Source organism: Chlamydotis macqueenii, chromosome 3, assembly GCF_036417535.1.
Source record: "Chlamydotis macqueenii isolate bChlMac1 chromosome 3, bChlMac1.mat, whole genome shotgun sequence".
In the NCBI taxonomy this organism is placed as follows: Eukaryota; Metazoa; Chordata; class Aves; order Otidiformes; family Otididae; genus Chlamydotis; species Chlamydotis macqueenii.
The window spans coordinates 479,016-506,173 of record NC_141558.1 but is presented as its reverse complement, the minus strand read 5'-3'; the positions used below and the strand labels follow the sequence as shown (position 1 = coordinate 506,173).

At 75.5% G+C, this 27,158-nt stretch overlaps 1 protein-coding gene across 5 annotated transcripts in view; it reads left to right on the top strand.

Annotated features, from left to right (window-relative positions):
* Nucleotides 1–27,158, top strand: part of DNMT3A (DNA methyltransferase 3 alpha) — a 38,338-nt gene that overhangs the window by 1,232 nt on the left and 9,948 nt on the right. The window contains exons 2-6 of one of the 5 annotated variants that reach the window (XM_086743774.1): nucleotides 5,612–5,846; nucleotides 10,203–10,307; nucleotides 17,981–18,251; nucleotides 20,490–20,536; nucleotides 21,103–21,249. In XM_086743774.1, the coding sequence (XP_086599900.1) occupies nucleotides 5,778–5,846; nucleotides 10,203–10,307; nucleotides 17,981–18,251; nucleotides 20,490–20,536; nucleotides 21,103–21,249 (639 nt within the window). In that variant the 5' untranslated portion in view covers nucleotides 5,612–5,777. Of the gene's footprint in view, nucleotides 1–5,611; nucleotides 5,847–10,202; nucleotides 10,308–12,542; nucleotides 12,606–13,852; nucleotides 13,923–17,980; nucleotides 18,321–20,489; nucleotides 20,537–21,102; nucleotides 21,250–27,158 lie in introns of those variants that run through there. The other 4 variants (XM_086743773.1, XM_086743776.1, XM_086743775.1 and 1 more) reach the window with 4 other exon arrangements.

Genomic DNA, 27,158 nt, shown 5'->3' with positions numbered 1-27,158 from the left:
CGAGAGCCGGCCGCCGCCGCGGGCGCCCGCGCCCTTCGCCCCGCCGGACGGGGGCACGCGGAGCAGCCCGCCGCGGATCCCTCGAAGCCGGCGTCGCGGAGAGCGGACGTCGCCGTAACCGGCGGCTGCTCCCGGCAGCTCCCGCGCCCGCGCCGGCCTTTTCGTGCTGACTCAGCTCGAAACTTCCGAGCGGGAGCCTCTTTTCGTGACACGCAGCGCCCGCCGCCTCTCGAGGAAAGGCGGGATGCCGCCGCCCGTGCTGCTCGCCGGCCGGCGAGGCCGCGGCCTGGGCCTTCCCCTGGCTGCCTGCGTGACCGCCGAGCTGCCGAGCGCGGGCGACGTTCCTGCGTGAAACGCGCCGGCGGCCGCTGCTTCGGCGCCGGGGCGGCCGCTCGGGGCCCTCCAGGTGGTTTTGGCGCGGGTATTTTTAGGATGGCGCATCTGCGCCTCCCTGCGCGATGCCTTCCCGCGGGCCCTGCCCGCGCCGCTGCCCGCCCCGGGCGTGCTGGGCGGGTAGCGAGCGTGCGGCACCGCGCGGCGCCCGGCGGGGAAAGCGTAGGGGCTTGCCAGCCAACCGCCGGCACGCGTGTGCGTGCGCCCAGGGCACGCGTGTGCCAGGCGCGCGCGTGCCTCGGCGGCTCCGCGGGAGGAGCCGGCGGCGTTTGGGCGTGCGGTTTCACGCGGTCGGAGGCGTCGCCTGCTCCCCGGTTTGCTCCGGGAGCCGCTCGCCCTCGAGGCCGCCGGTTGGTTTGGGGTTTTGACGCCACCCGAACGCCCCGCGGTGCCGCCGCTCCCGGGGCTGCGCCGGGCAAACTCACCGAACCTGGCCGCGGGGGCCGGGAGGGGCGTCGGGCCGCGCCGCCGTCCCGCTTCCCCGCCGCGCTGCGCCGCGGGGCTCGGCACGCGCGGGAACGCGCCGCCACCGGGCGGGCCTGCTGCTGTGGTGCACCGCCTTTCCCCGCTCCGGGCCCGTACCTGGCCGCCGGGTTGCGTCGCGCCGGCTCGGCTCCCGGCTGCTCCCCTGCCGGCTGCGGGGCCGGCGGTGCCCCGGCGCTGCCCGCGGCGGCGCTCGCTCGCTGCGATCGCGTCGTCCCGCGGCCCGGTTTTTTCCCTGGCGCACTGAACGTGGCGAGCTCCTCGGCTCTCTGCGGCCAGGCGTTCCCGGAGCTTGGGGAGCTCGGCCGCGGCTCCTTCCTGGACTCCGCCAGGTTCGCAGCGTCCCGCCTGCAGAGCCGCACCGCGCCCCGGCGCAGGGCCTCCCTGCGCGTCACCGTCCCGTCCCGTCCCATCTTGCCTGGCCCCGGCCCTTGGTGCCGCGGCTTTGCAGGGTCTGGCTGTTCGGGGCTGCGGCCTGCATGCTTTGCTGCTGGTGTGGCTCAGCAGCGCGGTGCAGTGCGTTGCCTCCCGGAGTGCAGCGCGGTGCAGTGCAGCGCTCCGCAGCGTGCGGTGCGGTGCAGTGGGCTGCTGCCAGGTGCGCGGCGCGGTGCGTTGCTCCCTGGAGTGCAGTGCGGTGCGGTTCGTCGCTCTTCGGTGTGCAGCGCAGTGCAGTGCAGTGCGACGCTCCGCAGGGTGCAGCGTGGTGCAGTGCAACGCTCCTTGCTGAGCAGCGTGGTGCAGTGCCTCACTCCGCAGAGTGCAGTGTGGTGAAGCACATCGCTCCCTGGTGTGCAGCGCGGTGCAGTGCATTGCTCCCCGATGGGCAGGGCCGTGCAGTGCATCGCTCCACGGTGTGCAGTGCAGTGTGGTGTGGTGCATCGCTCCCTACCGTGCGGTGCAGTGCGGTGCAGTGCAAGGCTCCGCAGGGTGCAGTGTGGTGAAGCGCATCGCTCCCTGGTGTGCAGTGCGGTGCAGTGCATCGCTCCCCAGCGTGCAGTGCGTGCATGGCTACCTGCTGTGCAGCACGGTGTGGTGCAGTGCATTGCTCCCCGGCGCGCAGTGCGGTGCGGTGCATCGCTCCCTGATGTGCAGTGCGGTGCAGTGCCTCACTCCCCAGCATGCAGTGCCATGCACGGCTACCTGGTGTGCAGCTCAGTGCGGTGCAGTGCATTGCTCCCCGGGGTGCAGTGCGGTGCAGTGCCTCGCTCCCCGGCGCGCAGTGCGTGCACGGCTACCTGGTGTGCTGCGCAGCGCGGTGCAGTGCCTCGCTCCCCGGCGCGCAGCGTGGGGCCGGTTCGGTGGCGCCAACCCACGCGGGGTCCCCGCTCCGCGCCGGGGCTGTTTCGGGGAGCGGAGGGCGCGCGCTGCGGGCGCACCCCGGGGTGTCCCCGCGGGACGCGGCTGTGGCGAGGGCAGAGGCCGCTGCGCGCGCGGCCGCGTCCGTGCCCGTGCCCGCCGCGTGCACCCCTGCGCGGCGCGGCCAAATATTGCGCTCGTGAGTTGTAATTACGGGGGATGAGGTCAACGCTTTGCCCACGCCGGCGGTTTCGGCGCGGCCGTCAGGGGACCCGCCGCCGCCGCTCGGACCGGTTTCGGGCCCGGGGGGGGGTGACGGACACCCGCCCGCCCCGTCCCCGCTCGCCCCCCCGCCAGCAGCACCCACGGCGCGGAGGGGCTGCGGGTGCTGGGGAGGGGGGGAGCGCCCCGCCGTGACTCAGGGGTGGGGGGCGCAGGGGGTGGGGGGTGACTCACGGCCGCCGCTCCCGTCCCCTCTGAGTCAATCCTGAACTTCTGCGCCGGGAAGGAGAGGAGGAGGAGGAGGAGGAGGAGGAGCGCGGCTGCCCGGGGGTGGCGGTGACTCAAAGTGACAACAACAATAATAATACGCTGCGGCACTTGTCACGGGAGAGGCGTTTGGCCGGGGTCCCTGGCCTCCGGCGGTGGGCCCGCGCGAGGGACCCCGGCCAAACGCGGCGGGTGTCGCCGCGCCGGGGGCTGCCGCGCGCGGGGTCACGTTAGGACGGGAGCGAGGGGGGGACGCTGCGGTGAAGGTGTCACCCGCCGCCGGCGCGCGGGGGACCCCGCTCGCCGTCACCTAAAATGGCCGTTTGGGTTTCTGCGGGCTGCTGGCTGCGTGGCGGCGGTGGCGCGCGAGGTCCCTAAATATATATAAAAAGAAAAAAGGCGGGTTTTTTTTTTTTTTCTCCTTTTTTTTTCTTTTTTTCCCCTGTCAGCGCCGTGTGTCTCATCCATCCGTCGCAGGTAACCTACTTTGCAACGCCTCTGCCGAGCGGCGAGCGTGACTCGCCGGGGCCCTGCCGCGCGGGAGCGGCGCGGCGCGGCGCGGCGCAGCGCGGGCTGGGGTTGCGGGTTCCCCCGCTCGCCGTCAGCCGTAAGGTCGGCCCGAGCCCTTAAATCGGGAGGCAGCGGGGACGGCGGCGAGTCCCTGCCCGCGCCTCGGCGGCGAGCGCCAGGCGAGGGTCCGATCCCCCCGCCGCCGCCGAGCGCCGCATCGCGAGGGGATGGCCGGGCGCTGCGGGAGGAGGGTCTCGGCGGCCTAGCGCGGGGGCACGGCAGCGCAGCCCTCCCGTCCCGTCCCGTCCCGTCCCGTCCCGTCCCGCGAGCCTCGGCCGGTAAGAGCGCGGGGCGGCGGGGGGCTGCGGCGATACCCGCGCGGCCCTTTCCCGGCACGGCCGCGCTCGCCCCGCGGGGCCGGGGGCGCGGGGGGCGCCGGCGTCGCCGGCCGCTCCCCGTCTTTGTTGGGCGGCCGCGGGCCCGGGGCTGCCGCGGGGTTTGTGCGCGGCCCAACTATTTTTAGTGCCTTGGAGACCATGTTTGCTGGCCGCGAATCAAAGCCCGCGAGCTGGCCCTCCGGCAGCGCCAAGCGGGGCGGCTCGCGGCCGCGCGCTCCCCGTGCGCCGGGGGTGCCGGGGCTGGGGCGCTCGCCCGCCCCCCCTGCCGCTGCCGGGGGGACCCAGATGCGGCGGGGCCGGGCTGGGGGGCTGAGGGGGGGGCCGAGCCGTTTCCTGGGGCTGCGGCGGCGTGCGGGCAGGGACCTGCCGCAGCGGGGGCCGGGGACAGCGGGGACACCCGGTCTGGGGGGGGCGGGACCCCCCGCCGCGGGGGTGCCCGGATGCAGCCGGCGTGTCCCCGCGTGCTCCCCAGCTGCGCGTGTCCTCCCGTGCCCGCGGCCGGGGCTTTGCCGGGGCGCAGCGCGGCAGCAGCGGGGTGGGGGCTGCGGGGGGAACGCGCAGGGCGGGGGGTGCCATCAGCCCCCGCGCCGTGAGCAGCGCCCTGGCGAGGCAGCTCGGGGGGGGACGCAGGGCCGAGGTGCCGCGCCGTGCCGTGCCGTGCTGTGCCAAACGGCGTGCTGTGCTGTGCCGTGCCGAGTGCCGTGCCACGCCATGCCAAACGGTGTGCCGTGCCGTGCCGAGCTGTGCCACGCCGTGCCGAGCGGTGTGCCGTGCTGTGCTGTGCCGTGCCGTGCCGAGTGCCGTGCCACGCCATGCCAAACGGTGTGCCGTGCCGTGCCAAGCGGCGTGCTGTGCTGTGCCGTGCCGTGCCGAGTGCTGTGCCACGCCGTGCCGAGTGCTGTGCTGTGCCGTGCCGTGCTGAGTGCTGTGCCACGCTGTGCCACACCGTGTCGAGCGGCGTGCCGTGCTGTGCCATGCTGTGCTGAGTGCTGTGCCATCCCATGCCATGCCGAGTGCTGTGCCCAGTGCCGTGCCATGCTGTGCCCGGCGGTGTGCCGTGCCGTGCCGAGCGGCGTGCCAGGCTGCTGGCAGCGGTGCGGCTGTGAGATGGGTGCCCGAGGCAGCAGCGCGGGGGTGCTCGGCGCCGGCCCCTCGCCCGTGGCACCGCAGAGCCCCGGGTGCCAGCGCGGGGCAGTGGCAGGGGCCGAGCGTGCCGGGCCGGGGCGAAGGGGTGCAGGGGGAGCCGGCGCGGGCATCCCCCCCCCAGGGCTGGCGCGGATGGCGCCTCAGGACAGGGCCGGGGCCAGGTCCCCCCGGGGGCTCCTGGAGACGGGGGTGGGGGAGCCCTTCCACGCGCCCACCAGCTGGCAGGGGGGCACCCCGCACCCCCCCACACACCCCCAGGTCCCAGCCTGCACCCAGCACCCCCCGCCCACATCCTGCACCTGCATCCCAGCCCCCCCCGGCATCCGCACCCGCATCCCACCCCCTGCGCACGGAGGGGGGAGCCAGGACGGGCCCCCGCCGCCTCCCGGCCCCGCGCCCCCAGCCCCCGGGCGTGCCGGCGCCTGCGGCGGGTCGCTGCGGGGCTGGGGGAGGCTGCTCCCCTCCGCGGCCCCCCCGGCCCCCGCCGAGCCGGAGGAACGTGGCGGGTTCGGAGCGCGCGCTCCCCGCCCGCGCGCAGCCCCCCGCCCCGCCGGCTGGGAACGGGCTGCGGCTGGAAAGCTCTAGAAACAAACTGCGGCTCGGGTGCCAAAGGCAACAGCGGCCCCGGCCATGGCGAATGCAGGCAGCTTTGCCATAGCAACAGGTGCTGGGGCCGCCGCCGCCGCCGCAGCCCCGCGGGGCCCTGCCCGCGCCTCGCGCTCGCCCCGCGTTGCTCCCCGCGCTCCCCGCGCCCCGCGGCTAGCGCGAGCCATGTCGGGACCCACGGCCCCAGTCAAGGTTGCGGCGTGTTAATAATTGCCGGGGGCCGGGGCGCGGCGCGGGGGGCGGCGGGACCGGCGCGCCCCCCTCACCCCGGCCCTCTCCGCTTCCCGCAGGGGCAGGAGGATCCAGGCAGGCGGCGGGACGCAGGGGCCGGCCGCGGCGGCGGGCGACGGCTGCCGGACCCCCTCCTCGGCGCAGAGAGCCGGAGCGCGGCGGCGGCGGGGTCCGCGTTGGTGCTGAAGAGGCGACGGTCCCAGGCGCCCGCCCTCGCTGCCCACCATGCCGTCCAGCGGGACCCTCGACGCCAGCAGCCCCGCGCCGGACCGCGAGGCGCTCGACACGCACAAGGTAGGGTCCCGCCGCGGCTCTGCCGGCTCTCGGCGCGCGGGGGGGTGCCGGGGGGGCCCTGCTCGCGCCGCGGCCGTCTCCATCGCTGCTTCCGCCGGGGCGGCGGCGGGCTCCGGGGGTCCGGCTCGCCCCGGCCGGCGCGGGCCGGCGAGCGCGCGGGAAAAGGGGGCGCGTGGCCCCCTCCGCCGCGCGGCGGCCCCGCTCCCCCCTCGCGGCGGTGGGAGCGCTGAGCCGCAGGCGGGATTAGCGGGGATTGAGCTATTCCTGGCGCTGGGGGAGCGCGGGGAGGGGACGGGGAGCGGGGACCTGCTGTCACCTCCGGCGGCGGCCAGAGCCGGGGCGAGCCCGGCTGCGGGGAGGGGGCTGCGCGGCGGCGGGGGGGCGATGGGGTTGGGCGGCGGGTGCGTGTCCTGCGCAGTGGGGCGGTGGGAGGGGGACGCGGGGCGTGCGTCGAGGGGTGCCCCGTAGCCTCGCCGCTGCCGGGCTTGAGCCCCCGTGCCCGTCCTGCTCCCCGCTCTTGGGGGTCCCGGGGTCCCTGTGCCGCCTCCTGCCCCCCCACGCGCCGTGCTCGGATTGCGGAGGGGTCCCCTCGTGCGCCGGGCGGCACGCGGTGCGTGCTCGCCTTCTCGTCGCTGCGCCGTGCGCGGGGCTGGTGGCCGCGGCGGAAGGACCCCTACCCCCGGTACGCGTCCCCCCGGCCAGAGAGTGGCTCCGTGGGGCGGGCTGCCCCCCAGAAGGCCCGGCCTGCCGCGGGACAGAGCGGGGCCGGGCAGGGGGCTAGGGGCGCAGGGCTGGGCGAGGGGCTGCGCGGCGTTTGGGGAGGCGTAGGCCGGGGCGCGCGGCAGGCTCTGACCGCGCCTCGCTGCTCCCCGTGTCCCCCACGCGCCGGCACGCGCGAAGGCGTCGCCCTGCCCGCGGCGAGGAGAAGCGTCCCGGCGGGCGCGGGGGCAGGGCCCGCCCTGCTCGAGGCGTGGGGAGCGGGGCCGGCGGCCAGCTGGACGCCATCCCGCCGCGGGCAGCGCGGGGTCGGGGTCGTCCCGGTTCCTCCGGGCCGGCTCGCCCGCGGCGGCTGTGCCGCGCCCCCCGCACCGGTGCTCCGCTTCCCCCGGCATCGCTCCCGCCTGCTGGGGGGCGAACCCTGCGCCCGGCACGGCGGGGGGCACGCGGGGTCGGCCGTCGGCCCCACGCTTTCCCCCACGGTGGGTTGTGCCGGAGCGGGTGCGTGCGGCCGAGCCCGTCCGCGTGGGTCGCCGGCACCGGGAGCGTGCGCGAGGCGGTGGGTGGCCCCCGAGGGGGACGCGGCCGCCCACCTCGCGTTTCGGTGCGGTTCCGGAGGCACGCGGCAGAGCCGATGCGCAGAGCGGGGCGCGGGGCCGCGGCGCAGGGTGGGCTGCGAGGCGGCGCGGCGGCGCTGCGGCAGGACCGGGCGCGGCGGCGCAGGCCGGCTCACCCTCGCAAGCAGGGCCGTGCCGGTCCCCGGGCGCCAGCGAGCCGCGCGGGCTGGCAGCGAGCGCCGTGAGCGTGCCCGGCCGCGTGCTGTCCTGGGCTGACCCCGCGGGACGCGGCGTTGCCTCCGCCGCGGCCACGCGTGGGGGTCGCCCCTGCCGAAGGGACGCGCGCTGCCCGCGGGGCTGGGGGGACGAGGCCAATCCCCGACGCCTGCGGCGCGGTGGGTCGCGGCAGCCTGACTGCCCCGGGCGCCGACGCGGCGAGGCTGAGCTCCCGCTCTCGTGCAGGGCAGGGGTCTCCGCATCCGCTTCCTCCCGTGCCCCCAGCCCGGCGTCCCCTCTGCCAGGGGCTCCCCGCTCCCGGTGCAGCCGGCAGCCGGCCGTGCCGCGGAGCCAGCACTGCGTCATGCAGCAGTTCTCCTCGGTGGTGGTTTCCCTCCGGGTTGTTGCTTGGCAGCGGCGCAGGAGCACGGCGCATCGGGAGCGCGCCGCGCAGCCCCGCGCCTGGCCGAGCCCGGGGAGAGGGGAGCGGGGCGATTTACGGGAGATTTAGGGGCTGCGCACCGGCACCGGGCCGGGGGAGCGGATCCCCCTCACAGCCCTTCGCGCCCGGGCGGTGTCCCCGCACCTCCTGCGCCTGCCCTGCTTTTGGGGTGTCGGCCGTGCCCAGGGGGTCCCCGCAGCCGCGGTGCCGCCCCGTGTTCACCGCGGTGGGGACGGCTCGCGGGGAGCTTCGTGTTGGGGGCACCTCCCGGCCTCCGCAGCAGGGACCCCCGCCGCTCCCCGCCCCGCTGCGGCGTCCCTGGGCCGGCTGCCCCGGCCAGCGCGGGCGGCCGAGGCGCAGCGGGGGCACGGGGCCGGGTGTCGGGGGGCTCGGCGCCGGCACTGGCGGCAGGAGCTGCTCCTGTCCCCGTGGCGCTGCGTGAAGCGCGGCCTCACCGCGGCGACGCGCTGCGCAGCTGCACCGGGGACGGCTCCAGCTGGGACAGCGCGCAGCGCAGCGTGGTTTGGCAAGGGGGGGTCCGTGTCGGTGCAGCCGGGGGGGCTCCGCTCTGCTCCCCCCAGCTGCGGGCTCCCAGCCGGCTCCGCTGCGCGGTGAGGTGCGGGGGGTCTGCGGGGCAGGGACCCTCGGGGATGCCCCCGCGCCCCGAGGACCCCGTTTGGCTCCGGCGCTGGGATGGAGCCGGAACCGTGATCCTGACGTCGTCCCTGGACCCGTCCCAAAACCTTCCGCCCGGGGCCGCGCGGGGAGCGGGGCTCGGCCCGGGCCTGGCCCCCGGGGCCGCGGTGCCCCCTCTCCCCGCCCGGCCGGGGAGCGGCGCCGCTGGGGCCAGGCCCGGGCGCTGTGCTGCTGGCAGGTGTGGGGTCGGAGGGGGGACCGGGGCCGCCCTGCCCCGCGCGCAGGCGAGTGGTGTGCGGTGCCGGGGCTGGCGCGAGCGCAGTCCCGGCGGGCTGCCGTGGCGGCTGCGGGCAAACCGGCGCGTGGCTCCCGTGCGGTCCCACGTGCACGGCCGTGTGAGGGCTGGGTGGGTGCTGAGGGGCACGGGGGGAGCGCGCGTTGGGTTTGGCTGGGCGGCACGGAGGGAGCTGGTCTGGGGCACGGCGGCCGTGGGGCAAGGCGGCCGTGGGGCACGGCGGCCATGGGGCACAGCAGCCATGGGGCACGGCGGCCATGGGGCACGGCGGCCGTGGGGCAAGGCGGCCGTGGGGCACGGCGGCCATGGGGCACAGCAGCCATGGGGCACGGCGGCCATGGGGCACGGCAGCCATGGGGCACGGCAGCCGTGGGGCACGGCGGCCATGGGGCACGGCGGCCATGGGGCACAGCAGCCGTGGGGCACGGTGGCCATGGGGCACGGCGGCCATGGGGCACGGCGGCCATGGGGCACAGCAGCCGTGGGGCACGGTGGCCATGGGGCACGGCAGCCATGGGGCACAGCAGCCGTGGGGCACGGCGGCCATGGGGCACGGCGGCCATGGGGCACAGCAGCCGTGGGGCACGGCGGCCATGGGGCACGGCGGCCATGGGGCACGGCGGCACAACGGTGCCAGCTGCAGCCTAGGCCCAGCGCAGGGGCCGGGGCGCAGGGGCGCGCAGGAGCGCGGCGGGGCTGGCGCCCGCCATGGCTGCGGGGCTGCGCGAGTGCAGCTGGATGCCGGTGCTGTCTGGCTGCCAGCCCCATCCCCTCCCCGGCCTCTCCCCCTCAGCCCCCCGCCGGCCTCTCCTCCTTCCCCGGCTCCCCCCTCCGCGGCCTCTTCCTGCCTTGGCTGCCGCTGCCGGGATCTTCTGGGGCTCAGGTGAAACCGGCCCTGCCGCCGCGGGACGCGCCGGGGGCCCCGCGCAGCCCTGGCCCCGCGCGCGCGTCCCCTTGCCGCACCGTGACGCCGGGCGCGGCCCCCCCGAGCGAGGAGCGGGGCCCCCGGCACGCCACGGTCCTCGAGCGGCTGCCGCGGCCCCGGCACGGGGAGCAGGTTCATTTCCCAGGGCCGCGTTCCTGCTCCGCCGCCCGTGCCGGCGCGTGCGCCGTGCTGGCGCCCCGGGCTGGGGCACGGTGCCGTGCCGTGGGGCCCGCTTTGCGTTCCGTGGTGCGGGAGCCCCCGGCCCCAGATGCGCGGGGCTCCGGCGTGTTGTGGCAGCGGGCACATAGCCCCAAGCTGGCCGCGGCGCAGCGGGCTCGGCCGGTGAAGGTGCCCGGCCCCACGGCAGCCGTGCCGTGGCAGGAGCCGCCGTTCCCTCTCCGATGGGCCCGGCGATGCCGGCAGCGCTCCTGCCCGGCACCCAGCCCTCTGCGGCGTGCCCGTGGCGCCAGCAATCCCGGTCGAGCGGGAGCGGAGCCGTGCCCAGGAGCCCGGGCTGCCCGGCTGCGGCGCCGGCGGCGTAACCGTCCTCTCTGTCTCCGGCTCGCAGGGGGAAGAGGAGCCTGAGGAGAACCAGAGCAAGGAGGAGAAGCAGGAGCCGGGGACGCCCATGAGGAAAGCCGGGCGGCCCGGGCGGAAGCGCAAGCATGCCCAGGTGAGCCAGCGGGCGCTGGGCGCGGGGGCCAGGTGGGGGGCGGCAAGGCGTCCCCCCGCGGGGCCGTCCTGCCCTGGCGAACGCGCCGCGCTGGCGGGAGGCTACGGCCGCCGGCGTGCCACGGGCCGGCACACCTCCCCTGCGTGCTGGGGCACGCGGCTGCGCGCTCGCAGCCCCGGCGGCCTGCAGCCCGGAGGAGAGCCTGGGGGCGGCAGAGCGGCAGGAGGGGAGCGTGTCCCCCCCGGCCCCCAGTGCCACCCGGTCCCGTGCCCGGTGACGGCGGCGCTCTGCTCGCTGCGGCTCCGGTCGAGGCCCTGCCGCGCGTTTGCTCCCTGTCGGGGGGCTGGCGCCCCCGCGCCTGCTCCCGCCACGAAGCCACTCAGCCGTCGTCCAGCTGCTGGTGCCGGTTGGGTGCGGGGGGCAGAGCCCCCGGCTCCCCGGGCGGTGACGCACGGCGCTCGGCCTCGCGCCGGCCCTGCGGATGTGGGGGTGCGGGACCGAACCCCCGCCAGCTTCCCCGGCTCCTGCTGCGCAGGCGATGCCCGCTCTTCGGCGTGGGGCTCGGCGAGCTCCCGGCTCGCTCGCCAGCCGGGACTGCGCCCTGCCGCGCGCCAGAGCGGCCGAAAGGGCCGAGGGGCAGGCGCAGCGGGGCCGTGGCCGAGGCAGGGTGCTGCGGGGCGGCAGGGGTGCTCGGGGCTTTGGGCGGCGGGCGGCTCCGGTGGGGCCGGGGGGCACGCGTGGAGGCGGTGGTTGGCCCTCCCGAGCCGCGCGGGCACACGGTGCTGGTTGGGCGGCCGCGGTGGCTTCCTCCCAGCCGGCCGGCCGGATGTCATGCCGCGGGCGGCCGGTGCCACCGCGAGCTGGGCGTTCGGAGGAGGAGCGGCGTTCCTCTGGACGCTGGGGCCGCGGAGGGAAGGCGCGTGGTCAGGGCAGAAAGTGGAGCGGGGCCGGGGCGCCTTCGCTGCGAGAAGGTTGGGAACCCCGTCGCGGAGGTTTCTGGCTGCAAAAAAGGGTTAACGGTGCGCGTGGACGCGTCCCGATCCGCGCTGCCTGTTCCCGGCCCGTTCCTGCTGTCGTGGCAGCGGGACGGCGTCGCCGGGGCGCGGTGGGGCGCGGTGGGGCGCGGGGCCGGCGAGGGAGCGGGCGGCCGGGCTCGGAGCGCTAGCTGTAAGTGCAGCGGGGCGGGAGGTACGTGCCGGGGCGGGGGGAGGCCGCTTCGGTAGAACAATGCTGGCACGGGAACAAATGGGGAACGTCGTCGGGAACAGCCGGAGCCTGGGAACCGGGAGGTCTCCGGCCCTCGGCGCGGGCGGCCGCGGGAGCCCGCGGGGCAGGATGGGTGGGTGGCGGTGGCGCGGCCGGCGGCGGGTGCCCGTCCCGCGCGCCGCGTGCTCCCGCGTGCCGCACCTGCCCCGTGCGCGGCGCCGGCCCGGCCGGCCGCCCGGCGCTCCCGCTGCCAAGCGAGCGGAGCTGGCAAGCCCGGGGCGCCGCGGGCACTGCCAGGAGCCCGGGGAAAGCCCCGGCCGGGCGTGGGCTGCTAAAAATATCCTCCGCGCCGGAGAGCCCCGCGGTGCCGGCAACTGCGCCGGAGGCTCCGAACCGGGGCGGAGGGGAGCGCGCTGGCTCCGCGGGGTCCGACTGAGCGTCCCCACGCCCCCGCTCGCCGGGACCCGGCAGGCAGATGTGTCGTGGGAGGGTGCTGAGCACCCACCGCGGCCCGCACCCGGGGCGGGGATGGAGCTCGCAGGCGCGAGGGGGGCTCCACGCGGGGCGGGCGGGGGTCCGGGCACCGAGAGCCGTGCTGCCGCCGCCTTCCCTTGGCAGCGCATCCGCGGGGCCGGGAGCTCAGCCCTGGCAGCCCCGTGCCCCCGGCCCCGGCGGCGGGACGGCCCCTCAGCGAGGCCCTGCCGGTGTCCCCCCGGCAGCGAGCGGGGCCGGCCGGGCCGAGGGGCTCCCGGCGGAGCAGCGTCCTTGGCGGGGGCCCAGCGGAGGGGAGGGGAGCGGCAGAAAGGCAGCGCTTGTTCCCAGGGCCCGGCCGGCGCGGAGGAAGCGGGTGGGTGGGCAGGAAGGCAGACCCGCCGCCGGGCTCTCCTCGGGGACGCGGGCGGGCGCCGGGGCGGCCGGAGAAGGGCAGGGCGCGGGGTGGGTCCTGGCCTCCCCTTCCCCTGCGCCGCCCTGGCCCGGCGGCGTCCGAGCGGCAGCACCGGGACACGCCGGAGGCGCGGGGGGCTCAGTCGGCCGGGGTCCGGTCCCGGCCCGGGAAGGGAAGCGGCAGCAGGGCCGGAGCTGGGGCGCCAGGTTTGGCTGGGGCGGCGCCGGGCTCTCGCGGGGCCGGAGGCGCGAGGGCGCGGGGAGGCTGGTTTGGGACGGGTGCCGTGCCGGCCGCGGTGCCTGGTGGGCTTCGCGTCGCCGCCGTGCGCAGGGACGCGACGCGGCGGCCACAGCAGATGCACAGTGACACCCGTTTCCGGAAAGCGCGGCGGGCCGGGGTTTGCTGCACGGCGGGAAGGGGCTGCCAAGGGCAAGGCCGGGGCGCCGGGGCGGCACGCAGCGCGGCAGAGACCCCCGCCGCCGCACCCGGGCCCCCGCGGCCGCACCTCCGCCGGCCCCCGCGGCCGCCTGATGCGGAGCACGTTGCCGGGCTGCTGGCCTTCCCGTTTCCTCTCGGGAAGCCCACGCGGCCCCTGCGATTGTTTTCGGCGCGGTGTCCAGGGCGCGGCCGCGCACGGGAGGCGGGAGTGGGGCTGGGGGCGGCCGGGCCCCCGCCACAAGCGCAGCTCGGCCCTGGCGCCACGCGGGGGGACGGCAGCCGGGGACCCCGAGGGAAGGCGGCTCCCGCCCGGCGCAGGGGCATACCGGCCCGCGGGGGCACGCGGCGGGAAGCAGGTCCCTGCCCTCTTGCCCGGGCGCCGGCACGGCGGCTCCCTGCCCTGCGGCAGCCGGGGACTTTGCTCTCCGGCGTCCGTCCCACGCCGGTGCCGGCCCCAGGGCCGCATCCCGGTGCAGCGCGGCGTCCCCGCGGCACGTCCCACCGCTGCGGTCGGTGTCCGGGCCTCCCGGGGCTGCGGCGTTCGCCGGCCGGGCGCGCCGAGGTTTGTCCTTCGGCCTCCGTCACGCAGCGTGCGCCCTCGCCCACGGCCGGGAGCTCCTGCACGCGGCCCGCGCGACAGCTCCGTGGTGTCCGCTCGGTTCAGCCGTGCCCTCCACGGGGACCGGGCCTTGCCACCGCCGCAGCCCGGAGCCCGCGTGGCACGGGGAGAGGCTGCCGGGCACCCCGGCGCGGCTGCGGCTCCCCGCCAGTGCTGCCGGACACCCCGCGAGGGTCCCCCCGGCCCCCGGCACCCCCCCGCCTCGCCAGCCCCTTCTGCCTGCGGGGCGCGGGGCGATTTGTCCCCTCCTTCCCGGCCGCGCGCCCCCCGGCCCCCCGCGCGCCGGGGCTGGGGCCAGCGAGCGAGCGGAGGAAGTGACTCTGCCAGCGAGCCGGGGCGGCCGAGCCGAGCAGGAAGCGCCCGCCGCCGCGGGGCCGCGGCCGCCAAGCGCGGGGAGGAGGCGCCTGCGCGTGGATGGCGGCGGCCGGCCGGGGGTCTGCGCGGCTGCCGGAGGGGATGCGCCATGGTAAGCGGCACCTGCCCCCCGCCGGCCGTACCTGGGGAGGGGGCTCCGGCAGCGGGCGGCGGCGGCGATCCGGCGAGCCCTGGGGAGCAAAGGCTCCCGCGCCACCTGCCACCCCCCGCCCAGCGCTCCTGCCCCACGCCTCGGCCGCGGCGTCCCCTTCCCGGCCCCCGGCGCAGAGGAGGGGAGGGTGGGCCGCACCGCGGGCGCCCCGGCTCGCGCCCCTGCCGCGAACGGCACGTCCTGGGACGTGCGGTCTGCCGGCACGGGCAGCGGGGTCCCCGCGGCCCACGGGCGTCTGTCCCTGGGGCGTTCGGCCGCGGCGCTGGGGGAGCGGGGCTGCGGCCGGGACGGGCACCGCGCGCCCCTGGGCAGCGTAGGGGTCTCCGGGAGGAGAATGGCCCTGCCGTGCCGCACTGGCGAGGGCCGAGCCCCGGGGCGGGTGAGCCCGCGTCCCCCGGGAGGGCAGCGGGCGCTCCCCGGCACGGCGGCGGCGGGGCCGAGCGGCGGAGGCAGAGCCCACCCTGCTGCGACCGCGCGGCGCGGCCGGCTGTCGCAGTGACGCAGCAGCACTTTCACTCTCCTTTGCCACGGAAACCGCCGAGCCGGGCTGCTCCTCTCGCTCTGACTCTGCTCCCGCTCCCGCTCCCGTGCCGCGCCGTGCCGTGCTGCGCCGCGCCGTGCCGCGCGGCTCCCCCGGGGGTGGCGGCGTGGCGGAGAACCGGCGACACCATCGCCAGCCCCGCGGCCTTGCTTGCGCGCTCGGCACCGCCATCTCCCGCGCTGGCGTCGGTGCCGTCTGTCACGCGGGCCCGCGCCGGGGGCCGGCGTGCCGGTGAGCGCCGGCGCAGACGGTCCTCCCCCGTGTCTCACGCTCGCGCACGCTCGCCGCTCTGGCGCTGCACTCGCGAGCCAGGCCCGGCTGCACGTTTCCCGCCGGCACCGGCACCGCCTGCCACACGCGCTGGCACTGCCTGTCGCACGCACACACCCGCGTGTCACACGCACACACCCGCGTGTCACACGCACGCCCGCCTGTCGCACGCACACACCCGCGTGTCACACGCACGCCCGCCTGTCGCACGCGCACGCCCACTCACAGGCGTCGGCGTTGCCCACCTGACACACGCGTGTGCGCATCGTGGGCGCCGGCTGTGCCTGTCGCTTTCCCACTCTCACACTCACCGTGGGCCACGTCTGTGTCACGCTTGCACACGTGTCTGCACACGGAGTTGTCTGCGTGTCACACGCACGCGCCCCCATCATGGGCTGTCCCTGCTGCCACACACGCGCACGTGCACACACGTGGTTGTCGCACGCCCTGTCCCTTCCCGTCACGCGCTCACGCCGTGGTGGCCGGCTCTGCCTGTCACGCACACGCGTGCACGGCTGCTGCAGGCCCCGGCTCTGCCGGTCTTGCACAAGCGCGCGCGCAGCCGCCGTTCCGCGTCCCGGCTGCCAACGGGGACAGGAGCGAGGGGTCCCGGCGCCAGCCCCGCGCCGCGGCGGGACGGGACGGGACGGGACGGGCGGCTCCAGCGTCCCCTCCGCGCCGGCAGGGTGGGGACTGCGGCAGCTGGGTGGCACCCCAGCGTGTCCCGGTCCCGAGGTGCCGTGGCGTCGTGTCCTGGTCCGCGTGGTGTCCCCTCCGTTTGTCCCGGTCCCGAGGTGCCGTGGCGTCGTGTCCTGGTCCGCGTGGTGTCCCCTCCGATTGTCCCGGTCCTGAGGTGCCGTGGCGTCGTGTCCTGGTCCGCGTGGTGTCCCCTCCGATTGTCCCGGTCCTGAGGTGCCGTGGCGTCGTGTCCTGGTCCGCGTGGTGTCCCCTCCGTTTGTCCCGGTCCTGAGGTGCCGTGGCGTCGTGTCCTGGTCCGCGTGGTGTCCCCTCCGATTGTCCCGGTCCTGAGGTGCCGTGGCGTCGTGTCCTGGTCCGCGTGGTGTCCCCTCCGTTTGTCCCGGTCCTGAGGGCGCCGTGGCCTCGTCTTCTGGTACCAAGGGTGTCATGGCTCCGTGTCCTGGTCCTCGTGGCATCGCCTCCGTTTGTCTTGGTCCTGAGGGTGACGCAGGTTGTGTCCTGGTCCTGAGGGCATCGTGGTGCTGTGTCCTGGTCCTCAGGGTTTCGTGGTCACTTTTCTGGGTCCTCATGGTGTCATGGCCTCATGTCCCGGTCCTGAGGGCACCGCGGCCTGGTGTTCTGGTACCGAGGGCGTCTTGGCTCCATGTCCTGGTCCTCGTGGTGTTTGTCCTGGTCCTGAAGGTGTCACATCCTAGTGTCTTGGTCCTGAGGACGCCGTGGATGTGTCTTCTCTTTCCTGAGGGCGTCATGGCAGTGTGTGCTGGTCCTCATGGTGTCGCCTTCTTCTGTCCTGGGCCTGTGGGTATGCTGTCCCTCTGTCCGGGTCCCGAGGATGCCGTGCCGTTGTGTCGTGGTCTCGGGGCTGTTACTGTAGTGTCCTGCTCCTGAGGGCGCTGTGGGAGCGTGGCCTTGTCCTGATGTTGCCGTGGTAGAGTGTCCTGGTCCTGAGGGTGCCCCAGCAGACTGTCCGGGTGCTGAGGGTGTCGTATCCACGTGTCCTGCTCCTGAGGGTGCTGTGGAGGTGCGTCTTGGTCCTGAAGGTGCTGTGGTGGTGTGTCCTGCTCCTGAGGGTGCCACGACGCTGTGTCCTGGTGTTGAGGATGCCATGTCCTCGTGTCCTGCTCCTGAGGGTGCCATGGCCGTGTGCCCTGATGAGGGTGTCTTGTGTGTTAACCCTGGCAGGCCACCAAGCACCACGCAGCCACTCGCTCACTCCCCCACCCACCCCCCGTAGGACGGAGGACGAGGAAAGGGGGAGTAAAAGCAAGGACACGTGTGGGTCGAGACGAGGGATGTTTAGTAGGAGAAGGAAAAGAAGAGGGGAAGAAAACAACAAACCAAGTGATGTGGAGGCCATCGCTGACCACCACACCCAGCCACTCCTGAACGTCGATGACAGCTTACCCAACCCCCTCCGCTCCGTTTTGTTGCTGGTTGTGACGTTACACGGCGTGCAATATCATGGAATCACAGAGGGTTTGGGTGGGGAGGGAGCGTTCAAGCCCACCCAGTCCAACCCCCTGCCAGGAGCAGGGACATCTCCAACCGGATCAGGTTGCTCAGAGCCCCGGCCAACCTGGCCTGGAATGTTTCCAGGGATGGGGCATCCACCGCCTCTCTGGGCACCCTGGGACAGTGCTCCACCACCCTCAGAGTAAAAAATTTCCCCCTTATGCCCAGTCTGAATCTGCCTCCCTGTATTTTAAAGCCACGACCCCCCGTCCTGTCGCAGCAGGCCCTGCTGAAGAGCCTCTCCCCACCTTCCCTGCTGCCCCCTTTGGGCGCTGGATTTGTCGCTGTCAGTGCGGGTCAGCTGCCCGGTGGGGTGACACAGCGCTGAGGGCACCGCGGGTGCGCACCTTGGTCACGAGGGCGCTGTGGCTGCGTGTCCTGGTCCTGACAGCGTCACGACCGCTTGTGCTGGTCCTGAGGGCGGACCAGCCTCTCCTCAGGGTGCCACGGCCGCGCGTCCTGTCCACGTCCGCGTGAGCTGGTTGCAGGGGTGCCGTGGCATTGCGTGGTGGTCCTCGTGGTGCCACGATGGCGTGTCCGTGTCCTGTGGGTTCGGTGGCCGCCCCTCCAGGTCCCCACCGTAACCCCGTCCCGCCCCGGGGCGCCCTGCCCGTCCCTGCAGGCAGCCCGGCGTGCCCGGGGCGCGCGAGGCAGAACGCGGTCATTTCAGCGTAACCCAGACCGTCACCGCGTCCTGGAGCCGCGTCCGCGGGGGCGCGGGGTGCGGTCCCGCGGATACCGAACCCTTCGTGCTGTGACCCCCCACGGTGCGGAATCGGGGTCGGGGCAGGGGGATGGGGACGCGGACAGGGGCCGGGTGGGGCCGGCCACCCTGGGGTGGTGCAGGGGCTCCCGCCGTGGTGGCCGTGGCGCCGCGGTGGGATGCGGGCCGGGGGCGCAGGCAGGGACACGAGCGGGGCCGCGGCCCCCCCGCCGCCAGCGCCCATGGCAGCTCCTCTCGCTCTCCTCTCGGCAGGTGGAAAGCAGTGACACCCCCAAAGACGTCGCGGCCGTCCCCAAGTGCCCCCCGCCCTGCCCGGAGGCCAGCCCCGCCGAGCCGCTGCCCAACGGGGACGTGGACGGGGACGGTGCCCCGTGGAAGGGCGCGGAGGAGGGCGGCGCGAGCCCCAAGGCCGGGCGCCCGGAGGAGGACGAGACGGAGAGCCTGCCGGACGGCGAGACGGGCCGGGCGCTGGAGAACGGCCGCTGCACCCCCAAGGAGGGCCTGGACGCCCCGGCCGATGAGGGTGAGCTGGCCCCTTCCGACCCCCAGAAGAAACGCGGGAGGAGGAAACTCCTGGAGGCCGCAGAGAAAAGTAAGAGCTTAGCGTTGAGGGCTCCCCGCTCCGGGGCTGCGGCTCTGCCTGCGGCCCCCCCGGCGCCCGCTGCGCCCGCCCGCGGACCCCCGGCCCCGCCGCCCTGCCTGGCGTGCCGTCCCCGAGAGGGCTCCGGGCCGCGGCGGCTCCCGGAGGAGGAGGAGGAGGAGGAAGGGCTGAGCCCCTCGGCGCCGCGCAGGATTTGGGGTGGGGGCGGCAGGTCAGAGCGGGCAGGAGGGGGGTCGGCCCTCGTCCGGTGGGGGGTGCCGGGCGGTGGGATGGGGCTGCCTGGAGCAGGGGGCCGTGCGCTCCCCGCAGCGGGGGGGACGCGGAGCTGGGCTGTCACAGCGCCGGCACCACAGGGCACCGCGCAGCAGGAACGGGGCAGGAGCGGGAGGGCGCCAGGCTCTGGGGGCTTCTTGGCCCGGGTCAGCGCAGAGACCTGCTGCTGGAGAGCAGCGAGGGAGGGATGGGATGGAGCTGGGAGGGGCTGGGATGGGCTGGGATGGGCTGGAGACGGATGAGGCAGAGCTGGGATGCAGCTGGGAGGGGCTGGGATGGGATGGGGTGGGATGGAGACGGATGAGGCAGAGCTGGGATGCAGCTGGGAGGGGCTGGGATGGGATGGGATGGGGTGGGATGGGCTGGAGACGGATGAGGCAGAGCTGGGATGCAGCTGGGAGAGGCTGGGATGGGATGGGGTGGGATGGAGACGGATGAGGCAGAGCTGGGATGCAGCTGGGAGAGGCGGGGATGGGATGGGATGGGATGGGGTGGGATGGAGACGGATGAGGCAGAGCTGGGATGCAGCTGGGAGAGGCTGGGATGGGATGGGATGGGGTGGGGTGGGATGGAGACGGATGAGGCAGAGCTGGGATGCAGCTGGGAGAGGCGGGGATGGGATGGATGAGGCAGGGCTGGGCTGGAGACGAGCGCTGCGGTGCTGCGGCAGTCTCGAGGCGCAGAGCGGGCAGCGGAGGGAGCGTGAAGCCGGGGCTGGCAGCGCGGTACAGCCGGCGAGGGGCGGCTCGCTGCGCCCGCCGTGCCCCGGTGCCGGGCTGACCGCGGCGCCGAGGGGAGCTGGGCCGGGTGGGCTGCGCCCGCATGGGTAGCGGCGTGGGGCAGAGGCCGGCGGCAGGCACCAGCGGGGCCGCGAGCGCGGTGCCATCAGCATGGTGCCGTGAGCGGGGCGTGTGAGCCTGGGTGCCGTGAGCCTGGGTGCCGTGAGCGGGTCGGGCGTCCCCCGCTCGCGTTCGGCCCTTTCCCCTTGGCGTTGCAGTCCTCTCCGGCGTCGCCTGCCCGTGGTGCGCGGTGCTCGTCCTGCTCCGGCCGTTCCCCCCGCGCAGGCCGGGCAGGTGCTTTCCCGTCGTCCCGAGGCTCTTCCCTGCCCGTCCCTCCTCTCCGGCGCTTTCCCCACGAGCGCAGCCGGTGTCTGCCGCCGCGTGCCGCCCGCTGCGGCCACTGCTCCCGCGCCAGGCCTGTGCTGCACCGCGGGCAGGGCGGCAGAGGGGTGGGGGGACGCCGGCTGCACGGCCCGACTTCGGTCGGTGCCCCCCGGTTTGGCCAACCCCACTGGTTTGCTGGAGCCCGTGGCGGAGGGGCCCCCATCTCCGAACGGGCCAGGTCTGCTCTCCCGTGCCTCGGTTTCCCCGCTGCCCCCGGCACTGAGGTGCCCATCCCGGCGCAGAGACCCACGGGCCCCGGCACGGCACGGGGAGCGGGTTCCCCCCGCGCTCCGGCCCGGCTGCCCCCGCTGTGCCGCGGCCCCCGGCAGCTCGGGGCGCGGAGGTTTGCAGCCCAGAAACGGTCGGGGTTATTTTTAGCCGCTTTCCCGGCAGCGGCTCGGCGCCTACCTGCAGCGCGCGAGATGTGCCGATAGCACAGGAAGCCGGCGAGGCTCCGCGTGCTTCCCCTTCGCGCCCCGGCCCAGCGGGGGCCGCTCCCCCGGACCCCCCGGACCCCCGGGGGGGGCGCGGGGGCCGCCAGCTCGTGTCCCGGCAGCCGGCGCCCCCGGGGAGCGCGGCCCAGGCCTCGCACGGCGCCCACGGGTGGCCTTTGCCGGGCCGGGGCTGGGGGGTGCCAGGGGACCCCGGCCCCGTCGCCCCCGCCGCGCCCCGGAGCGCCCTGCTGCCCCGCCTGGCTGACGGCTGCTCTCTGTTCTGTGTGCAGGCAAGGAAGAGAAGGAGGAAAACAGCTTCGACTCCCTGAAAATGGAGGCAAGTATGTCCCTCCCCCGCCGGGGGCCGCGCGAGGCGCCCGCAGGAGCCGGGCACGGCCCCCAGCCCGCCGGGCACCCCCGGTCCCTCGGCCGGCGGCCGCGGGGGAGCTGCAGGGCCGGGGTCCCCAGCGCGACGAGGTCCCGGGCTCCTGCGCCCCGATGCAGCGCCTGCCCCTGCGACGGGCACCAGGCGGCACCGAGCCGTGGCCGGGCAGCGAAGCCCCCCGCCCGCAGGACGGCGCCGGCCCCGCGCCGCCCCGGTGCCCGGGCAGATCCATGCGGGGGACGGTGCCGGCGGCGCCATCGCCGTGCAGCCAGCCGCAGCCCTGCTGCATCCGGGTCCTGGCACAGAAGTGGGCCAGAGCACGCGGGGGTGCACGCCCTGTGCCCGCCTCCCCGGCCAGTCCCAGCGTGCACAACGGGGGTGCCCCCCCTCCAGCCCCCCCGGTCACTCCGTAACCCAGACCCCTGCCCGTCCCGGGCCCCGGCTCCCGCCGCGCTGCCGTTCCCCGGTGCCGCAGCGCTGGAGCGCGGCGCTCAGCCCCTCTCTCTCTCCGGCGGCAGGGCTCCCGCGGGCGGCTGCGCGGCGGGCTGGGCTGGGAGTCGAGCCTGCGGCAGCGGCCCATGCAGCGGCACACCTTCCAGGCGGGGGACCCCTACTACATCAGCAAGAGGAAGCGGGACGAGTGGCTGGCGCGCTGGAAGAGGGAGGTGAGGAGCGGGACGGGGCCGGGGGCACCGCGGCGTGGCGGCGATGGCGGGACGGGGTGGACGCGCGGCGCCGCGTGGTCCGGGCACCCCGAGCCCCGCGGCGTCTCCCACGGCTGATTGCGGCGTCGCTGGTGACGGCGGGCAGCGCTCCGGCGAGACGCGGCGGGCGCGGAGCGCTCTGCCGGCGCTGGGTGCCCGGCGGCACGGGGGCGCTCAGCGCAGCGTGGGGGCTCGGGGTGGCCCTGCCTTGCGCCGGCTGCGGGGCTGCGCTGCGGCGGGCGCTCCCGGGGGAACTGCTGCGGTGGTGCGGCCGCCCTGCCTGCGCCCGGGCTTCGTGGCGTGGCCGGGATGGGCACACTTCGTTCCTCGTGCCCGTGTCCCCCCCGGGCCAGCGTCAGCCGGGGGCCCGGTGTGCGCAGCCGCCGGCGCGGGATGTGCCCGGGGATGCGCCGCTCTTGCCGGTTTCCCGGGGAACCAGCGCGCGCCGTGACGCAGCCGAACCGGCAGCCGAGGGCAGCGGCGGGAGGCTGGGGGGCGCGGGAGCCCCGGCGCAGGCGCGGTGCCGACAGCCGCTCGGGGGGTGCCGTGGGGTGGGGGCTCTGCGGGCGCCCCGGGGGGTCCCGTCCCCGCCGCCACCCCCTCGCCCCCGTTCTCTGCGCTGTCCCCCGCTGCCAGCGGGTCTCCCTGGCAACGGGTCCCCCGTGCCACCGCCGCCCCCGGCGCTATTTATAGCCCGGCGCTGCCGAGCGCCGTCACCGTGTGGGGACGGGGGAGGCTGGCACGGCTGGGGCATCCCGCAGGGCACGGCTGGCACGGCCGCGGTGTCCCCGTGGGACACTGGGCACGGCTGGCGCAGGCGTGGTGTCCCCGTGGGGCAGGGGCTAAGGCTGGCACGGCCGCGCTGTCCCTGTGGGACACTGGGCACGGCTGGCACGGCCGCGGTGTCCCCGTGGGGCACGGGCTAAGGCTGGCACGGCTGTGCCTGGGGATGGAGATGGAGCTGAGGATGGAGATGGGCTGGGGCCGGGACAGGGACGGGGGTGAAGGTGGAGCTGAGGTGGGGATGGGAATGGGGCAAGGGTAAGGACAGGGAATAGGGATGGAGATGGAGCTGAGGATGGGGGTGGGGTGGGCCGAGGACAGGGACAGAGGCGGGGGATGGGGGTGGGGGTGGGACAGCGGGTGGAGATGGGGATGGAAATGGGGCAAGGACAAGGAGAGGGAATGGGGATGGGGATGGAGATGGAGATGGAGATGGAGATAGCATGGAGATGGAGATGGAGATGGAGATGGCATGGAGATGGAGATGGAGATGGAGATGGAGATGGAGATAGCATGGAGATGGGGATGGGGATGGAGATGGAGATGGAGATAGCATGGAGATGGAGATGGAGATGGGGATGGAGATGGAGATAGCATGGAGATGGGGATGGGGATGGAGATGGAGATGGAGATAGCATGGAGATGGAGATGGAGATGGGGATGGAGATGGAGATGGCATGGAGATGGAGATGGAGATGGGGATGGAGATGGAGATGGGGATGGAGATAGCATGGAGATGGAGATGGAGATGGGGATGGAGATGGAGATGGAGATGGAGATGGCATGGAGATGGAGATAGCATGGAGATGAGGATGGAGATGGAGATGGAGATGGAGATAGCATGGAGATGGAGATAGCATGGAGATGAGGATGGAGATGGAGATGGAGATGGAGATAGCATGGAGATGGAGATAGCATGGAGATGAGGATGGAGATGGAGATGGAGATAGCATGGAGATGGGGATGGAGATGGAGATGGAGATGGAGATGGCATGGAGATGGAGATAGCATGGAGATGAGGATGGAGATGGAGATGGAGATAGCATGGAGATGGAGATGCGGGCGGGGGTGGGACGAGGATGCAGGTGCGGGCGGGGGAGGGGCTGGGCCGCGGGCGGGGGCGGAACGGGGATGGAGGTGGGGGCAGGGCCGCCCGGGGGGGGGGCGCTGGGCTGTCTGCCCGCGCTGGCGCGGCCTTTAACGACCCCGGGATGGGGGATTTCCTGCCGCCCCCCGGGACCCGCCCCCCCCGGACCCGCCGCTTTGGCCCCGCGGCCCCAGCCCCGCGACCCCCACGCGAGTGACCCCCGCCGGGTCCCCTCCCGCGGCAGCCGTGCGGCGCTGGGGGGGACGCGCGGGGGTGCGGTGCTCGGGGTCCCGCGGGGTCCCTCGGCCGGGTTGGTGCCGCCCCATGGGTGGCAGCCATCCCCCCTTTGTCCCTCCGGGACCCCCATGTCCAGGGGTGCGGGCTGTCCCCCCCTTTGTCCCTCTGGGAACCCCCGTGCCTGGGGGGGTGGCAGCCATCCCCCCTTTGTCCCTCCGGGACCCCCGTGCCTGGGGGGGGGAGGCAGCCATCCCCCCCTTTGTCCCTCCGGGACCCCCGTGCCTGGGGGGGGGGTGGCAGCCATCCCCCCTTTGTCCCTCCGGGACCCCCGTGCCTGGGGGAGGTGGCAGCCATCCCCCCCTTTGTCCCTCCGGGACCCCCGTGCCCGGGGGGGGTGGCAGCCATCCCCCCTTTGTCCCTCCGGGACCCCCGTGCCTGGGGGGGGGGTGGCAGCCATCCCCCCCTTTGTCCCTCCGGGACCCCCGTGCCTGGGGGGGGGGTGGCAGCCATCCCCCCCTTTGTCCCTCCGGGACCCCCGTGCCTGGGGGGGGGTGGCAGCCATCCCCCCTTTGTCCCTCCGGGACCCCCGTGCCTGGGGGGGGGGTGGCAGCCATCCCCCCCTTTGTCCCTCCGGGACCCCCGTGCCCGGGGGGGGGGGCCCATTTCGTCCCTTTGTCCCTCCGGGACCCCCGTGCCTGGGGGGGGGGGGGCCCATTTCGTCCCTTTGTCCCTCCGGGACCCCCGTGCCCGGGGGGGGGGGGGCCCATTTCGTCCCTTTGTCCCTCCGGGACCCCCGTGCCTGGGGGGGGTGGCAGCCATCCCCCCTTTGTCCCTCCGGGACCCCCGTGCCCGGGGGGGGGGGCCCATTTCGTCCCTTTGTCCCTCCGGGACCCCCGTGCCCGGGGGGGGGCCCATTTCGTCCCTTTGTCCCTCCGGGACCCCCGTGCCTGGGGGGGGGGGGGGCCCATTTCGTCCCTTTGTCCCTCCGGGACCCCCGTGCCCGGGGGGGGGGCCCATTTCGTCCCTTTGTCCCTCCGCTCTGCAACACAAAGGGGTCCCGGCACGCGGGAGCCGCCGCTCTGCGGGACATCGTCTGCCCGGGAGCCCTGGGGACCCCCCCCCCGCCGCCCCGGGGGGGTGCTGGGGTGCCAGGCGCCCGAGTGGGTCCCGCCAGGGCCCCCGCCCCGCCCGGGTGGGCGGCAGACCCGCGCCCTGAAGCTCCCCGCCGCGGAGGGGGCACCCAGGGCGTCACCGTCCGGGCGGGGGTCCCATGGGACCCTGCCCCAGCCGTGGGGAAGGAGGGGGGACGCGCACGGTCCCGCGGGCGCTGCGGCTCTCGGGGGCGCGTGGGACGTCCCGCCGCTGGGCACCGCGCCGCGCTGCGGGTGCTGCGGGGCGAGCGCCGGCTGCAACGGCTGGGGCCAGACTGGTCCGGTACTGGTGTCGGCGCCTGCAGACAGGCTGAGCTGGGTGGTGTGGTCTCAAACCAGTGCCGCGCTGGTGCGTGTCGATGGTGTCTGTGGTGGGTTGTACTGGGCGATGTGGTCCCACACCAGTGCCGTGGCGGTCTGGGTTTAACTGGGCAATGTGGTCCCACACCAGTGCCGTGGGGGTCTGGGTTGTACTGGGCGATGTGGTCCCACACCAGTGCCGTGGGGGTCTGGGTTGTACTGGGCGATGTGGTCCCACACCAGTGCCGTGGGGGTCTGGGTTGAACTGGGCGATGTGGTCCCACACCAGTGCCGTGGGGGTCTGGGTTGAACTGGGCGATGTGGTCCCACACCAGTGCCGTGGGGGTCTGGGTTGAACTGGGCAATGTGGTCCCACACCAGTGCCGTGTCGATGTGCGCCAATGGGCTGAACGGGGTGATGTGGTGCCGAACCAGTGCCACGCTGGTGTGTCCCAGTGGGCTGAACTGGGCGATACGGTCCCAGCCCAGTGCTGCGGGGGTCTGGGTGAACCGAGTGATGGCAGTGCCGTGCCAGTATCGGCGATGGGCTGGACTGGGCAGTGCGGTGCTAAACCAGTGCTGTGTGCGTCTGGGCTGAACTGGGCCATGTGGTCGCACACCAGTGCTGTGCCGGTATCGGTGATGGGCTGAACTGGTGTGGCAGGGCTGGTGCCAGCCCACAGCCGCCAGCCGGTGCCCAACTGGGGCGAACTGGGCCGGCGGGTCCCGCCCAGTGCCAGCCAGGCGGGGCGGGTGGCGGGGGCCGGAGCCCCCCGGGCGGATTCCTGCCGAGCCAGGGCCGGGTCCCCGGGGCACCACCCCACCCCCCGCCCCGTCCCGCCGCTCCCCCGCACGAAGGGACAAAAGGCGGCGGGACCCAGCCCGGACGGGACCGCTCCGCCGGGCCGGTGAGTACCGCGGGGAGCCCCCCGGCCCTCGGCGGCCGCCAGGCCCCGGGCCGGGCCTGGGGAGCGGGGAGAGGGGCCGGGCTGCACCGGGCCGGAGCCGCGGCGAGCGGGACCGGGCCCAGCCGAGCGGAGCCGAGACGGGTTGTCGAACCGAGCCGAGCGGAGCCGTGACGAGTCGAACTCAGCCGAACCGAGCCCAGCGCTGCCGAGTTGCCGAGCGGAGCCGAGGGGAGCCGACCCGACCCGAGTTGCCGAGCGGAGCCCAGTTGCCGAGCGGAGCCCAGTTGCCGAGCGGAGCCGAGGGGAGCCGACCCGACCCGAGTTGCCGAGCCGGGCCGAGTTGCCGATCGGACCCGAGGGAAGCCGAGTTGCCGAGGGGAGCCGAGCCGGGCCGAGTTGCCGAGCGGAGCCGAGTTGCCGAGGGGAGCCGAGTTGCCGATCGGACCCGAGGGGGGCCGAGTTGCCGAGGGGAGCCGAGCCGGGCCGAGTTGCCGAGCCGACCCGAGTTGCCGAGGGGAGCCGAGTTGCCGATCGGACCCGAGGGGAGCCGAGTTGCCGAGCCGGGCCGAGTCGCGGGCGGGAGCTGGGGGGCCGGGCCGGGCTGTCCCCTCGGCGGCGCGCAGCCCCTCCCCGCCGCAGCCAACCAGCCGGGCCGGGAGGCACCATGTGACCCGGGGAGCCCAGACAAAGAGCCGCCCGCCCTGCCCCCGCGGCCCGGGCCGGATGCGCTCGGTTCGGCCCCGCTCGGCAGAGTTCGGCTCCGCTCGGCAACTCGGTTCGGCTCGGTTCGGCCCCGCTCGGCAGAGTTCGGTTCTGCTCGGCAACTCGGTTCGGCTCGGATCGGCTCCGCTCGGCTCCTCTCGGCAACTCCGTTAGGCTCGGCTAAGTTCGGCTCGGTTCGGCTGAGTTCGGCTCCGCTCGGCAACTCTGCTCGGCTTAGCTGAGTTCGGCTCGGCTCGGTTCAGCTCGGCTCGACTCAATTCGGCTCCACTCGGCTCGGCTCGGCTCAGTTTGGCTTGGTTCGGCTCGGCGACTCGTCTCGCCTGAGTTCGTCTGAGCTCAGTTCGGCTCGGCTCGGCTCAGTTCGGCTGGGCTCGGCTTCTCGGCTCGGCTCGGCCCAGCCTGGCTCGGCCCGGCTCAGTTCGGCCCGGCCCGGCCCTGCCCGCCGCGGCAGCCGGCCCGCATGGGTAGGTGGCCGCCGCGGGGAGGGCGGCTGGGCCCGGTCCGCCCGAGCCTGGCTCTTCCCGGCCGCGGGACAGCGCGGGTTTGGGGGGGGCGAGGAGGGCAGCAGGCCACCCAGGGCGGGGGACACGGGTCCGGGGGTGCTGGGGTCCCGGGACGGGGATGGGGGGCGGGGGTCTGCTCCGCGGAGGGAGCTGCCCCCGGGGGGACGGGGGTGTGGGG